General features: G+C 37.4%; 3 protein-coding genes across 3 annotated transcripts; 1 reads left to right on the top strand and 2 right to left on the bottom strand.

The window, feature by feature from the left end:
* Positions 1–1,095: 1,095 nt before the first annotated feature.
* LOC134080791 (trace amine-associated receptor 13c-like) lies at positions 1,096–2,100 on the bottom strand. The gene has a single exon (XM_062537402.1). The coding sequence runs from the start codon at positions 2,098–2,100 to the stop codon at positions 1,096–1,098; it is 1,005 nt and encodes a 334-aa protein (XP_062393386.1).
* Positions 2,101–6,032: 3,932 nt separating this feature from the next.
* Positions 6,033–7,040, bottom strand: LOC134079572 (trace amine-associated receptor 7f-like). Its single transcript, XM_062535665.1, has one exon. It carries the CDS (start codon positions 7,038–7,040, stop codon positions 6,033–6,035), a length of 1,008 nt encoding a protein of 335 aa, XP_062391649.1.
* An 8,480-nt stretch (positions 7,041–15,520) lies between these two features.
* Positions 15,521–16,531, top strand: LOC134080790 (trace amine-associated receptor 13c-like). The gene has a single exon (XM_062537401.1). It carries the CDS (start codon positions 15,521–15,523, stop codon positions 16,529–16,531), a length of 1,011 nt encoding a protein of 336 aa, XP_062393385.1.
* Positions 16,532–17,049: the final 518 nt, after the last annotated feature.

The following is a 17,049-nucleotide window of genomic DNA, read 5'->3' as shown; positions in this document are numbered from 1 at the left end:
ATATGCGGTCTTCATCATTTTGAAATGCAGGATGAAACTTTCTGCCACCTGGTGGTTGTTTGGGTACATTGCCTTAGCCTCGAAAAAAATCGGCTTGACGGCCTGCGGGATCTCTTCGGGAGTCCCGTGGGAGAAGGTGCATTCTCAACCCGTACCCACTGTAGCTTTGGCTACCTTTACTCTCGTTTGATTTCCTCGTGAAACCGCTATCAAAAAGATATGGCACGCATGTCAGATGAAAGAGGAGAGCTAGAGCTATCCACAGATACCAAATACAACCTTCTAGGCCATAAAACAGACGAAGTGACAGCAAAATAATAACTTCATTTAGCTCCACTTACCTCGTGTTTTTGTGTGGCATAATAGCCTATGTTCATAATCCAATGTTATAATGTGTTTCTCTATGACAAGTCACGTTCATAACACGGTTTTGAGATCCTAGCAAACTCCTGTATGGTATCCAATTCAAGACTCATATTGCATCCAAATTTGTTTGACAAATAAACACTTTTTGCCTTTACTTTGTTCATTGCAATGCAGTAAAACAAATATTATAGAGAATCATCATCTGTGCACGTCATGTGTGCTACCGCAAACAAGTCATGTCAGATCAGCTAGTGTCACAAATATGGAGCGCAAAAAGTGCCAAAAAGTCATTTTTTCATCACTAAATAAAAATTGCCATTTATTTCTGGAAGGCACACACCACATATTTCTGTAAATTGCTCAGCCCCAAAGTATACCTCCACCATGGTTCTTATATTGCCGTGTTCAGGACAGTCAGGCCTACATACTGTAACCATGTAAGTTTCGTGGGAAAGAGCTTGCTGTGGTGAGATACACGTCAAAATGTAAGAATTTGTATAGTACGCTTTTCAAATTTTTATTATTTAAAAATCTAAATCAAATCAATGCAAGTATTTATACATGATATTGTGGCAGATCTGGATAGCCTAGACTGTGCTGAAAAAAACAATATGTAGCATGGGTGAATGGCACTTACAATGACCAGGATAAATGCTTCTAACTAGAGGTAGTGAAAATGCCCTTAAAACAGCTTAGGGCTCATAGGGTTAAACACATGTATCAGTTCAGCTATTTCATATCAGAATTCACATTAGCATTAGAGGAACCTGGATGAAATATGGCAAGGGTGATGATGTGCTTGGTTGAGACTTTAAACCATGGGTAAAACAAAGCATATATTATTGGGTTTATGCAGGAGTTTAGAAACATAATCCATATGAGACAGATCAATAGAAAATATAATGATTGATTGTTGTATACAAAAAACGTGCTTAGATTATATGGCATATAGCAGAGCAAATAAACTGTAACAAGTACCCCTATCGTTTTTGCAGCTTTACGGCTGGATTTCTTACTTCTAATGATGCCCTTGTTACTAGCCCTTTGTCTCTCTGTAACAGAGTTAATCATCTTTGTATGGTACTTTGCTGCACAGAAAATTTTCAAATTTAAAATGATAACCGTGGAACAAGGCATAATGAATGACACAAAAACATCACCAACAATCCGTGAGAAACTGACTGTGATACGACACTCTCCATGACATGTCCTTTGAGGCTCCATTGCAGTAAGGTGGTCGTAAAGCAAGAAGAACATGTAAAGTAGACAAAAACACCAGCTAAGAATAACAATTATAGTTACTTTGTTGTGTGTGACTTTCAATGAGTACCTTAAAGGATCACTGACTGCAATGAAACGATCAATGGAGATTAAGACAAGGCTGCCGAGAGATCCTGAAAGAGCCACCGAAGAAATTATGGGGAATATGTTACACAGTGTGTCCCCAAAATACCAGCATGTTTCAATTAATTGCGACCCTTCCACAGGCATGACAATCAGTCCGATAAATAAATCTGCCACAGCAAGAGAGAGGATGAGCAGGTTGGTTGGAGTGTGAAGCTGCTTGAAGTGAGAAATCGAGATGATCACCAGCAAATTTAGAAGAACGGTGGACACAGATATTGATGAAAAAAATATGTACATGAGGATGTATAATGCCTGTGGCCTGGCGAGCTTTGTACATGAAGAGTTCAGGGCGGGATAACAGCGATTAGCTCTCCAGTGGTCTTCCATTACCTTGTGTGGACACAGGTTGTCCTGAAAATAATATTGCCCCTGCTCGGCAGCACACCCAACTTTACTGACTGCTCTAGATACTAACCTTGTATAAATATGTTGGTGAAACAATGGCAGCTGTGGGAAAAACAAACATTCAGAACCTCATGTGGATTGCTAGCTATTAATAACAATGACTGGCCCACCAAAAATGATCAAACGTATAATCAGATGAAGTTCCTGTGGGTGTAATGGGCAAATATTTTAGTCCATATACTGTAGTACATAATACTAATATGTACGTTTTTCTAATGCATGTGAATGCAAATATTTATTATTTATTAAAAATATTTATTTATTTTACCTGACACAAACTTCCTGAATTGCTGGACGTGTTAAACTTGGTGGGCATGTAGCCCCACTAGACTAGACAAGCAAACATGGACACACACACACACACACACACACACACACACACACACACACACACACACACAGAAGATTGTAAGTGCGATTTATTTTTTACTGAGATCTACTTTACCAAAATGTTACCGGGTTCCCTTAAGAGTTGAACCAAGTATAAAAGCACTTGTTACTGTTACTTATGGTCTGAATGCTGCGGCCTTGTACTGTAAAAGTCAAAAGAAATAACGGCATTTCAGCAAATATTACTTGACTAGTATTACCTTGGTCTTCTTCTAGTTGCCGTTATCTTGTGTGTATAGAAAGTCTGAACAAGGTGATTACTGAATGCAACAAAGCTACTGTTAATGGTCGCAAAAGGAGGAGAGTCCCGTATTCAGTTGTAAATGCATATTCCGGTCGTACACTCAAAACTACACTGAACATTTTCTCAGTTGTCATTCAAAAATAGACCGGAGTTTATATCCTGTGATACGGACAGGCCAAACTCAGTTGACTGGTTTGCCCCAGATGCTGTTGATATTCAGCAAAATGAATTGAATGCGGGGTAACACTTTTAATTACAGATCAGTAATAAGTGGGTAATCTTATGGTAATATATATGCATTTTCATGGTAATAATATTTTTAAGCCACATATTACAAATAATTAATGTGTAATTTCTAGACAATTACTGTGTAATTACTATACAACAACGATGCAAATAACTTGTGTAAAATAAAAGGTAATAACTTCTGTAAATATGTACTTACCGAAGCAATACATATTTAGGATTTACTTATTGTGACATAATATTTCTGTAATTATACCAACATGATGGTGCTATGAAGGACTAAATTAACTTTATCTAACGTTATCTAACGTTATGGCACAATTACACAATGGTCAAAGTTTTTGTAGTACAGTTAATTTGATGGTAAAATGTGACCTGTTATCTGTTATTATGATGAAATAAATAAGGTAATTTCACAATAACTATATGGTATCAGGGCTGTACAATTCTGTTTTGTCTTTTCGAAAGGATTTCAACAACTCCCCACCGAACAGAAAACCTTTCGAAAAGACAACAGTTTTTTACAGCCCTGATACCATATAGTTATTGTGAAATTACCTCATTTATTTCATCATAACAACAGATAACAGGTCACACATTATATCACAATAAGTAAATCCTAAATATTTATTGCTTCGGTAAGTACATATTTACAGCAGTTATGTACGGGATAATAGACGACACGTTGTCCGGTTAGTCAAAGTTAATGCACGTTCTAGACGATGATACGGCCCGACGCGAAGCGGAGAACGTCTAGAACGTGCATTAACAACAATTTGCATTGTTGTATGGTAATTGCACAGTAATTGTCTAGAAATTACACATTAATTATTTGTAATATGTGGTTTAAAAATATTATTACCATTAAATTGCGTACATATTGCCATAACATTACCCACGTATTACCTATCTGTAATGTAAAGTGTTACCGAATGCTGTTACATGAATCAATCAAAGTTTAATGCTGTTACTGTCCTCATGGTATAAATGTACACTCTATTACTTTCATTTAATTTTTGCATTTACCTTAGATTTTACAAGTGCCTGTGACTCTTTTCCTAGATTCACTTGGATACACTCAATTTGACCTTGTCTACATGATCAATGGGTCCTAAAACCAAGGCCTATGATATCTTCCGCTTCTGTCTTCATATCTTTCAGACCTAGAAATTCTTTCATTTTTACATTTTGAAAAGCACATTCCATATTTGGGCATTATCTTGACAAAGTCTCCCCACATTTTAGGATGGAAGACAAACTCATGCTGATGTTTGATGATGATTTTAACCTTTATTGACATACAGTGGCTTAGTGCAACATTAATATGTAATATGTGAATTGGCTTTAAATTAGCTGGTCCTCACTTCAAATAGTCTTGTCTAGTCTCCCTTCTTCTAGGATGGAAGACCAACTCATAATAAGCATGTGTAAACAATTTAAAATCTATGATATATGTCTCTTGACTTTCAAAAGTTTTTTGTCAGTATTTCCTCTTCAAATATGTCAGTTTATTAATGTTTTCCCACAATTTGAGGTCTCCACAACAAATGACCATGACAATAATAAGGATAAGTTCATAAGCGCTTTTGCACACCTCTTTGTTTTAGACAGGTGCGTTGGACAAGGTGAGAGTTACCAGTGATACTGCACTTAAAGAAGAAGTCCCACACATACACATGCAACAAATGTAGACCTTTCTCAGGTGTGAAGGTCTTCTTCTATAAATAATAAGGATAAAACGGCATGTTTATAACTGTGTGTCATTTTCATGCAGCTGAAATGGTATGTGGGATTATTAGTAGGACCATACAATTCTATGTGGAAATAGCTAAGTATATTTAGTGTACTGTACTGTAGGCCCATTCACAGAATAAATGCATTACAGGTGTTTTGGCAACACCAAAATAAACATTTGCAATACACAAAAGATGATCAACCCCTCAGGTGAAACATAGCATTTTGCTCCTTTTATATGGCATTACTGCTGATTGATACTTGAATTGAATGGAATGGCTATATTTTATTTCTCATGTTGCAAAAAGAATCAGAAATTCCTTATACCTTGAAAATGAAAAGAATGGCAAATATATATTGAATTATGTACTAGAAATTAAATTGTAACCATTGACCTAAAATAGGCCTTACCTGGGGATACCCTTTCATGTTCCATTATTCATTCATTGGATGCAAAGGCCATTTGAATATCCTCATATGTCTTGTTATCCAAGGAATACCGGTGTCCTGTCCTTGTAGTGGCTTGGGCTGGTTCAGCACATGAATGGCAGGCACCCAGCATAAGTCCTCAGATTTAGGCCATTTGAATGAGGCTACTGGTTGAATGAATTTCTAGTATACAATTCAATATATTTGCCATCCTTTTACATTTTCATTTTCAATGTATTCATTTCTGAATCCTTAAACATTTTGTACATAAATACTGCTTAGCTTAACAGTTCCCACCGAGAGTTGCACACAATGTACCACCCACATACAACTTATGATAACGCAAAGATCAGTCAAATACAAAGACATACCAGTATGCAGTATTCCACCAGTTGTAATGGAAATATTGTTGCATAGCATACAAAATTAAATCTTCCACATTTGCGTACAATACCAGCGTTTGCATGTGGTACAAATACATACTTTTTAGGTCAAGTAGGTGCATGCACACCCCACCTCACTGGGACCAGGTGCAGGACACATCAAATGTAACAGTGATGAAGAAAGTAGATGTCCGCAAACTAAGTAGATGTCCGCAAACTGGAGACTCCAACCCGACAAGGTTTATTTAAAACAACGTGTCGGTTTGGTGTCTCCAGTGTGCGGACATCTACTTTCTTTATCACAAATGCATACTTGCCTTTCTATACTTTAATTCTAATTAAATTCAATATTACTCTATAGATTCAAATTACATATACTGTATATATGTGTAGATGATGCATGCAGAGATTATATTCTATATCCAAATTTAGGATAATTCTGAATATACTTTATAATATGAGGAACCTGAATCAAGTATTGCAAGGGTGATGATGTGTTTTGCAGATGCTTTAAACCAGGGATAAAATAATGCATATATTATTGGGTTCATGCAAGAGTTCATATACAATATCCAAACAAGACTATTTGCTACGAGTGATGCAGATGTAAAGGTTCCTTGAAAAGTGACGCAAACATAATATGGCATATACATGTAGCTGAGCAAATAAACTGTAACAAGTATTCCTATGGTTTTCGTAGCTTTACTGTTGGATTTATCAATCATTCTGTTTGCACAACCAGCCTTTACTCTCGCTGTGAAAGCGCTGATCACCTGTGCCTGGTGTTTGGCCGTGCAGAATATTTTCACATTTAATCCTATCACAATGGAACAGGTGATGGCAAACGAGACGATAAGATCAAACACAATCCATGGCAGCTGGATAATAAGCAGACACTCTCCATGGCATGTTCTGTGTGACTCTGGATAAAGGAGGTGATCTTGCAAGACCAGGAGGGCACACACCAGAGAAGCACACCAGTTCAGACACACACACAGAGCACTTTTCCCGGGTGTCACACTCAGAGTGTAACGCAGAGGATCACAAACCGCAATATACCGGTCAATGGATATGAAAACTATATTATTCATAGAGACAAGAACAACAACAAATGTAATGTAGGGAAATATGTAACAAAAACTGTCCCCTAGATACCAACATGTTTCTATTAATTTGATGCTCTCTACAGGCATAACAAGCAAGCCAACTAGTAAGTCTGCTACAGACAGAGAGAGGATGAACAGGTTAGTAGGAGTGTGAAGTAGCTTGAAGTGAGAGATGGAGATGATCACCAACAGATTGAGGAAGACTGTAGATACCGATACAGATAAAAAGAATGTATACATTATGAAGTATCCTATTGGTGACCTGAAATCCTTTGTGCAAGACGAGTTCAGCTCTGGAAAGCAGTAATAAGCTTTAGTGAGGTTCTTCATTGTTGTGGCATTTGTGGAAAATATTACTTACCATCCTAAAGATGGATTCAGCTTGAAGTTCTCAGGTGACCATCAGTCACTGCCCCAAAGTGTTGGGCAGTCAGTGTTCTTATAAACAGCACAAGCTCAGATCAGATAGATAGATACTTTATTGATCCCCAAGGGGAAATTCAAGGTCCCAGCAGCTTAAGACACCACACACAACATATAATACAATGTAAACAGGAAAATACAAAACAAATTAACAAATCAACATGACTAAAGGAGCAGTAAAATACTATAGATAAGATGTGCATGAATGTATTGAGGATTGGTACTGTGATCCAGTATGAGGTGTGTGTCAAGTTGGTAGTGCAAATAAGTCCAACAGTGCAACAGTGCAAGATTAAATTCTAGTGACCAGCAAATATGTACAGTACAAAATGTAAGCATAGTAATAATAATAACAGTACTACTATAAATATATGGACAATTAAAATAAACCTAACATAGTAATAATATAATATATAATATAAATTAATATAGATCAATGACTCATCATGAGCATTTGGGAACACGCCAACCGAACTTACACTATATATTTGCTGTACTGTGCTCTCATCACTGCACACACACACTACATTCACCATACTACATAATACAATTAAAATGGCCTTATATGGCTGTTCAGTGTTTCTCAATTGTTCATATAGAACAGCATTGTGGGAGACTTCCATGAGTAAATGAAAAAAATGATAAGGGCCTGGCCTGTAGGTGGCAGTTTGTGGTTATGGCATGCTGCTCAAATGATTAAACATTGTTAAGGGGTGAAATGTTTGCAGCCATGTTCAATTTTATCAATGAAAAACTGTAAAAATGTCTCACAGATGTCAGAAGATGCAGTTTCAGGACAGAGTTGGAGATTTGATTGAGTTTATAGTTAAACAGGATTTTTGGTCTGCTACAATGTTTGCTTAAAATATCTGAGAAATAGGTTAATGGTTAATGTAGCTGCTGTCTGAAATTTGGCGAGTGTGTTTTTAAAATTTCAAAATGTGGTCTTTTTACCATTTCTGCTCAGCTCTCCTGCAGGCCATACTGTACCTGAGAGAGCAGGAAGTCTCATCCAGCCACTGCTGTGGTTTGAATTTGGGACGTTTGAATTTAGAATGGGGCTACATGATCTAAAATGAAAATGACATGCTCAAAGAAAAAATGAAAATGGACATGAATTCATCAGGGCTGGAGCTAACTCACAGTTAAAACACAGATTGCAGTGCCATTTTTCAAATAACATTCAGACTTATGACAGAATCAATATAACAGGGGAAGCAGCCTTGGCATCTGGCTGAATACAGAGGGTTAGGCAGGTTTACAATGAACACAATAGGCGTATGGTCAGAGAAAGAGGCATCTTAATACTGTCAATGGAAAATCCATAGATTAAAATCAGGTCGAGAGTGTGCCTGGGTGGCCTGAATAATGTTTTGAAGGAGGCCAAACGAATCCAGAACATGGCAAAACTCACTACCCATGGGTTGACCCGGACAGCAGACATGGATGTTAAAAGTCACCCAAGTTCAAAAGACGGCTATATGATGCAACATAATGTGACTGAAAGTCAGAACATTATTCTGATGTAACAATATGAAAAAAGGCCCCGGCAGTGGCGCAACTGGCTGGGGCACCCGCACCGTACGCCGGCGACCCGGGTTCGATTCCCGCCCCGTGGTCCTTTCCGGATCCCACCCCGACTCTCTCTCCCACTCACTTCCTGTCATTCTCTCTACTGTCCTGTCCATTAAAGGCATAAAAAGCCCAAAAAAATAATCTTAAAAAAAAAAAAAAAACAATAGGAAAATGGTCCCCATAAACTTGCACATGCAGCACTAGGCTACTCAATGGAGGATAGAGGACCAAAGATGACTTCAGGATAAATAAATGAATACAGAAAAGTTGATGATATGTATGAAGAAATTGCAATAAATATTTTAAATATATATCTAATATATTGTGCCATTTTTATTCATGTTAAACGATACCAAACCAAAGACAGATGGAGCGATTATTGCATCACCTTGTATTTGTCTGTCATTTCACACCTTTAATGTGAGATGTACCACTGAGGGTTGGACCCTCATTATGGCTGTGTTGTGCAAACCTCAGGTGTTAATAGGCTCCTCTGGTATCCAGGGCTCACAAAGAAAAGGAGGACAAATTTAAAAGATCATTAAAGTGTTCTCCAAAGATTAATATTGCGACCTGTGTCATAGTGATGTCAAACTAAATATAGATAAATAATGGAAAAACATGAACGCAGCTGTGTGTTTGTGTCATCATGTGTGTTTTCCTCACACCTCTGACTCAGATGATTAGTTCATCATTAAGACAGAACCTTTAGTGGTGTCAACTCTTAAGGGTGCATGCGTAAATAAACAAAATGTAGGCCTAATGGGGTCCAGGGACACGTAATAGTGGTACGTAATAATAATGTGACCTCACAATATTTTTAGGTTTGCTTGATTGACAAGGGTTTATGGGTTCATCAGGTTTTGGAATTACAAGTGAACCAGGAGCTCAAAAATGTATTCCCTCCTTATTTGCTCATTACCAAAAAGAAAACCTTAGAAGGGTGTTCACAGACATGGTGTCTGTTATGGCGTTCATCACTTTTGATGTTGATGTTTGAAACAGTTAACAATCTCTGTGTTGTGTTTTCTCATCATACCGCAAAGGATGTTCATTCAACATGTCTTGGCAGGAACAAGTGTCAAAATGTTATGACCTTACTGTTAACAATATCCCTCTCAGCCACTTCATTTAATTGCTGTAGCCAAAATATTTTTTTTTCTGGAATTCCTAGAATTCACCTTTAGTATTATGACCATTATGATTAGTCAGCTTTTGGTGAATATCTCGACAACCGTAGGGCAAAGGAGGACCAGCTTTTTTTGTATGTTGGTCTTAAGGGGCCATGTCAACCCATCCTAATCCACTAATTTCATGTATAGCGCCACATACATATAGATGAACTTGAAAAAGCAAAAATGAGGTTTTGTAATTGCAGGTATCTCTGACCTTACACAGTCAAAATGACACAAAATTGAAAGTGGGATAATTATGACACCCTCTCAATGCACACCAAGTTTCGTGGAATTACGTTCATACAATGAATTAATTTATGTGTACATTTAGTGACTGTACACCAACTGGCCTGTAGATAGCCGGACACAGTTTTCTGAGAATATCTTGAGAACTGTAGGGCCTAGGGGCCATGGCAACCCATCCCATAACACACGCACACACACACACACACACAAATACACACATGCACACACATTAGACAGGCAGGCATACCACTGTGCGGTACATCTAATTTGAAATAGGTTTGTATATGTCATCAGTGTTCAACTCTTGTCATCATAGTCATCATAGCAAACAGGCCTGTTTGACAACATGTTCGTGAACTGGACATCACTCAACCTCTGAATCAAGCAGTGCATCAGAGTCATATGTCCCAAACCTTGCAAAGTGGGCCTCCCCCACTACTCCCACATGCATTTTTCCATCACTAGAGGGCACCCTCACATCCAGTGAGTTTATCAGAGTTTGGCACAGAGACAGATTTTATGGCAGGGATTGCAACAAAACTGTAAGGCCAGAAATGTGAATACCTAAAACAGTGGAGGTCTCATGTTGACAAAAGCCGTTAACCAAAGCACCCCTGTTTATACATACATGGAACTAGAAAGTCTCTGCTGCCATCTGGTTTAACTCAGGGCTAGTCTCAGTCCCGGGTCTGTCTTGGACCACAGGAAAATACCTGAACTCAAACCATATTTGTCAATGGCGAAATTTAAATCTACTTCTTTTTGGTATCATTTTAAAATCTACATGTGAGAAATACAGTATTGTCAGTAGAACAGTAAAGTTTATGCATAGGATGTTTCTATAACCTGAGATATTTGCATTCTTTGATGTGATGCAATCATAACATGATAACAGAATTGTCCTAATGATGTGGGCGTTTCCAGATAAATACTGTATCTCTTGAACTGTTCATGCGACTGATTTCAAACTTGGCAGGTGTCTTGCTATGGGTACAAGCTGGCAGTGCCAAGCATACATACATACTGTATGTATATACAGTATATACAGTCATGTTCAATTTGATCAGTGAAACACTGTAAAAATGTTCCAGATGTCAGAGGATGCTTCAGTTTCAGGAGAGAGTTTATAGTGACAAACAGGATTTTTGGTCTGGTAGAATGTTTGCTCATACAGTATTATCTGAGACATACAGTGCCTATAGAAAGTCATCATACCCCTTTGAAATAGTTACTTTTTTCTCATACAGCCTGAAATCCAAACCTATTTTGGAAGGTGAATGACCTGCCCATCTTCAGCTGTCTAGCAGAGGGACGCAGGTTTTCCTCAAGAATTTGGGTGTACTTGGCAGCATCCATTCTCCCTTCTATCCTGACCAATTGCCCAGTCCCTGCTGAAGAGAAACATCCCCACAACAGAATGTTGCCCCCACCATGCTTCACAGTAGGTGTGGTGTGTATTGAGTGGTGTAAGGATGGTCAGAGGAAGAGGCATCTTCAATATTAATATTGTCAATGGAAAACCCATACAGTATATTAAAATCAGGTCGAGAGTGTGCCTGGATGGCCTGATTAAGGCTTTGAAGGAGGCCAAACGAATCCAGAACATGGCAAAGCTCTCTAGCCATGGGTTTACCCGGACAGCAGACATGGATGTTAAAGTCACCCAAGTTCATAAGACGGCCATATGATGCAACATAATGTGACAGAAAGTCAGAACATTATTCTGATGTAACAACATGGAAATGGTCCCTATAAACTTGCACAGCACTAAGCTACTCAATGGAGGACCAAAGATGACTTCAGGATAAATAAATGAATACAGAAAAGATGATGAGATGTATAATGAAATTGCAATAAATAATTTGCCATCTAATGTATTGTGTAATTTTTATTCATGTTCAACCATACCAAACCAAAGACAGAGGGAGCAACTATTGCATCAACTTGTGTTTGTCTTTCATTTCACCGAGATGTACCACTGAGGGTTGGACCCTCATTATGGCTGTGTTGTGCAAACTTCAGGTGTTAATAGGCTCCTCTGGTATCCAGGGTTCACAAAGAAAAGGAGGACAAACACATTTAAAAGATCATTAAAGTGTTCTCCAAAGATTAATATTGCGACCTGTGTCATAGTGACCGCAACAAACATCAGACACAATAATAAATAAACAATGGAAAAACATGGAAACATGAACGCAGCTGTGTATTTGTTTCATCATGTATTCCTCACACCTCTGACTCAGATGATTAGTTCATCATTAAGACAGAACCGTTAGTAGTGTAACCCGACAGGACCTTTAGTAGTGTCAACTCTTAAGGGTGCATGCGTAAATAAACAAAATAGGCCTAATGGGGCAGGGACACATTATAATAATAATAATAATAACAATAGTGTGACCTCACCATAGATTTTTTTATTGGTGTGTTTGATTGACAAGGGTTTATGGGTTCATCGGGTTTTGGAATTACAAGTGAACCAGGAGCTTAACAAAATGTATTCACTCCTTATTTGCTCATTACCAAAAATAAATCCTTAGATGGGTGTTCGCTTTTGATGTTGCCAGACTTATCAGCAACATTTCAAACAGTTAACCCTTAGATGCATAGGCTACCAATACCTACACTCTTCCATGAGTGGGGTCAAAAATGACCCCAATTAGAATGCATGCGTTTTTTGCTGTAATCTCAAATAATGTCTCTCATTTTGGTTAAAGATGATGATTTTTATTATATATTTGTCTAAAATGTTTTTATTTCATGTTGGACATATTGATGCATCACTTTTTATTAACATTTTATTACAAAACAGCTTTTAGATAGGCAAAAAAGGTAAACATCCTAAAATTATCTCAACATAGGTGAATAGGGTTAATTTTTTAACTTAGAGATATCTTCATGAAACTTTACCAGTTGAATACTCACATAAATAGGAGAAAAAAACGTATTGCAAGTTTTCTGTATTTATGTTTAAATATGCTAATTAGGTCGTGTCTAATTAAATATGCGCTAATTTGCATATATGTTTTGATGCAAAGAATCTGACCATTGCAAAAAGCCAGGTTGAAAATATTTTTTTTGTAGTGTTAATATATCAAATAAAAAAACATTTACAGAGGTGATTATGAATATCTTCTTTTGTTATCCAGTAAATCAGAAGGTACTGCCAATTGGCTTAAAAAAATGGATTTTTGCCCTATTTTTAGGCATAAAAAGTCATACAAATCAGGCCAAGAACGCTATATCAACAAATCCCTCTGTAAATATCGCTTGGTGAATTCTGCTTCACAATTATAGGAAGAGCGGACATCGAAGGATCAAAAAGCGACGTCGCTATGAACGCTTGAACGCCACATTATATGATGATACTTAGATTTATGTTGTTGTGTAAAAATAGCCTTCAGGATGGTGAAACTGCTGACATGAGATGTGATAATCAACAGTAAATGTATACCTGACTGCCACAGTTGATAAAAATCAAAAGATCCTAGGGTTAACTTTTGAAATTCCATAGAAAATGCTTGGGGTCATTTTTGACCCCACCTATGCGGATCGGTGGTACTGATACAAAACATTAAATTACTTTAAAAATATAACAGTTAGACACAAATCCAAATGGCCTCATGTCAAAGACAACCTATTTGAGGAATACATAGAAGGTTAAATGAAAAAAAATTAAAATGAAGAAGATACTGCAAGAAAACAACCTCTGGGGTCATTTTTGACCCCACTTATGCATCTAAGGGTTAACCATCTCTGTATTGAGTATTTTCCTAGAAAACACTCATCATACCACAAAGAATGTTTATTCAACGTATCTAGGCCAGGACAAGTGTCAAAATGGTATGGCCTTAATACTGTTAACAATATCCCTCTCCGCCACTTCATAAATTGCTGTAGCCAACTGATATTTTGTCTGGAACTCCTAGAATTCACCTTTAGTATGTATTTGAAATAGGCTTGTATGCGTGATAAGTGTTCACCTCTCCACGTGCAAAGCATGGCCAATTCATCTTGAGTTGACAAGAAAAAGACATGAAAACAGGCACAAAAGCCAGTGTCTCTATGGTCATCATAACAAACAGGCCTGTTTGTCAACATGTTTGTGAACATCACTCAACCTCTGAACCAAGCCATGCATGAGATTAATTTGTCCCAAACCTTGCCAAGTGGGCCTCCCCCATTATTCCCACATGCATATTTAGGACTTAACTCAGTCCCGGGTCTGTCTAGGACCACAGGAAAACACCTGCACTCAAACTACAGTATATTTGTAAAAGGAGAAATTATTAACTTTTATTTATCATTTATTTTCATTTCTAAGGTTTACATGTGAGAAATACAGTATTGTCCGTTTTAGAACAGTAACGTTTCTGCATATGATGTTTCTGTGTCTGTAACCGGAGATATTTGCATTCTCTGATGTGATGCGCCCACAACATGATAAGAGAGATGTCCTGATAATTCGGGGGTTTGCAGAATCATCAGGATAATCATTCCAGATAAACGGCGCAATTATGTTTAGTTGTTTTTGGACATGAGGTGAGATTCCTCTCACTCTTGGGCCTTTCCTCTCACTTTTGATTTCTGCTATCGCTGGCCAGAGGTTTCTCTCTCCTTTTCTCTGAGCCTCCCTCTTTCCCTCTCCTTCCTTACTGCGGAGTTTGTTGTTTCTTATATTTGATGAATTGTTTCTGGTGTATCTGACATTGTAACTTGACAAGTTTAAGTTCAAGTTCAAGTTTATTATCTGGTTAAGCTTACTTTGTTCTTTTGTTAATTTGTTACTGTATATTTAATATACTGTGTAAGTAATGTTGAGCACATTTACCTTTATGGTTTACTGAAAAACACGATTTTTGTCAATATTAACCCTGGTAATAGTATAGTTCACCACTTATAATTTCAATCAATCAATAGCTCAAAAAACATATTTTAGGGTGCAGTTACACTTTAAATGAGCTATCTGACATTGATTCTTACTTCAAACAGTCTTGCTTTTATCATGATTCAAACATTTTCAAAGACAAATAAAGAGAATTATAGCCTAGGAACTTAAATTTATTTAAAACCGTCAATAGTGTACACAAGTGCTTTATTACATCAATGCATTAGCACTGCACATTTTGAAAGGATGATGGAGGAAAAGGCTTTTTTTCTGCCGTCAGTGTAATCAAAATAGGGGTAATCTTCTCTTTTGAATATGGATTTTTCTTTAATGATTACCATTACTGTAGTTACGAAGTTCTTGATGCTGATAGGGTGTTGGGGTGGAGTGTTCTATAGAACAGGTATAAAGGTGGAGGTGTGATGGTGCCCTAACGAAGGTCTGTGGGCAAATGGAAGAGCAGCAAATCAACTCATCAAATCGTCAGCACTGTTCACCTCATGCCAATGGAGTTTACTGAATCTACAGATTCTAGCACAGTTTCATATTGTTTTCCATCTCACAATTTGTCCTGTTCAAAGGTGGTTCGATTGATGCCCGAGTACATATCTATGTACATTTTCTTTGCACTGCTTTCGTTTTTTACGGTATTTAGTAACTTGCTAGTGATCATTTCCATATGTCATTTCAAGCAGCTTCGCACTCCAACCAACCTGCTCATCCTCTCGCTGGCTGTGTCTGATTTTATGGTGGGATTGGTTGTTATACCTATTGAAAGCATTAAGCTTATAGAGTCATGCTGGTATTTTGGGAAGACATTCTGTTCCATCTTCCAGGCCACTGTCTTCACCGTGATCTTTGTCTCGCTCTACAATTTGGTGTTGATTGCTGTGGATCAATATTATGCTGTATGTGATCCCCTACTTTACTGCTCCAAAATGACAACGACTAAAACCTTGTTATTTATTTTCCTGATATGGTCATACTCGCTCATATACAACCTGACTCTGCTGTACTTCAATGCTAACCTGTATCGTTCCCAAGAACACATGATCTGTTATGGAGAGTGTACAATGGTCGTCAGCTTCACCTGGGGTGTCGTGGACCTCATCGTTTCATTTGTTGGCCCGTGCGCTGTCATAATAGGAATGTATGTGCATATTTTAAAAGTGGCACAAAGACAGGAGAAGTTGATAAACACAGTTGTGGGACGATTATCAGCTGAGGAGCCAGCAATGATTAAGACCTCAGAAAGAAAAGCGACTAAAACACTAGGAATCGTCCTGTTTGTTTTCATATCTTGCTGGATAACCCATTATATCTGCATCCTCTCTGAGGACAGTATATCAAATCCATCTCTTGTCATTGCATTTCTTGTTTGGGTCATTTATATCAATTCTTTTTTGAACCCGATTATCTATGCATTTCGTTATACATGGTTCAGGGCCTCTGTTAAACACATCTTAACTCTCAAGATTCTCGATCCTTCATCTGTTTATATTAACATTACTGCATAAAGTCATTGAATGTACATGTACAATTTTCAAACACAATATACTTTAAATATACATAGGCCTACAGTATTCATACTGTATATTCATCTGATAATACATGGAATAGTTGCTGGATCACTTGTTCACAAGAATTGAATATTTCCCATGAAAAACATGAAATAGCAGTCAGCAGGAAACATGTTAAGACTTGTAAAATATTTGCCACATAGTATGTAAACTTATAATTAAGAATTTTGGCAACCTGTGTGTGTGTGTGTGTGTGTGTGTGTGTGTGTGTGTGTAAATTATTAAATAGAGTCCGTGTTTGAACCAGTGTTTGCTGTGGATTTATAGTTGTTTATCAACTTTGAACCTGTGTTTGCTGTAAATGTAGTTGTTTATCACAGTCTCTTGCATATTATGGGTTATAGCATTTGGTGCTGAATGCAGTATCCGATCGATAATCTACAAATGCATGGAAAACACTTGCTATAATCATCAAATTAATACCTACTCATATTGATTATAAATATTCAGATTAT

Source organism: Sardina pilchardus, chromosome 5 (genome assembly GCF_963854185.1).
Source record: "Sardina pilchardus chromosome 5, fSarPil1.1, whole genome shotgun sequence".
NCBI lineage: Eukaryota > Metazoa > Chordata > Actinopteri > Clupeiformes > Clupeidae > Sardina > Sardina pilchardus.
The sequence above is the reverse complement of the archived record's forward strand: the minus strand, read 5'-3'. Positions and strand labels throughout refer to the sequence as shown.

What these genes read in the sequence shown, in the direction of transcription:
- LOC134079572 (XM_062535665.1), bottom strand. Translation starts at nt 7,040, where the DNA reads ATGAAGAACCTCACTAAAGCTTATTACTGCTTTCCAGAGCTGAACTCG.
- LOC134080791 (XM_062537402.1), bottom strand. Translation starts at nt 2,100, where the DNA reads ATGGAAGACCACTGGAGAGCTAATCGCTGTTATCCCGCCCTGAACTCT.
- LOC134080790 (XM_062537401.1), top strand. Translation starts at nt 15,521, where the DNA reads ATGGAGTTTACTGAATCTACAGATTCTAGCACAGTTTCATATTGTTTT.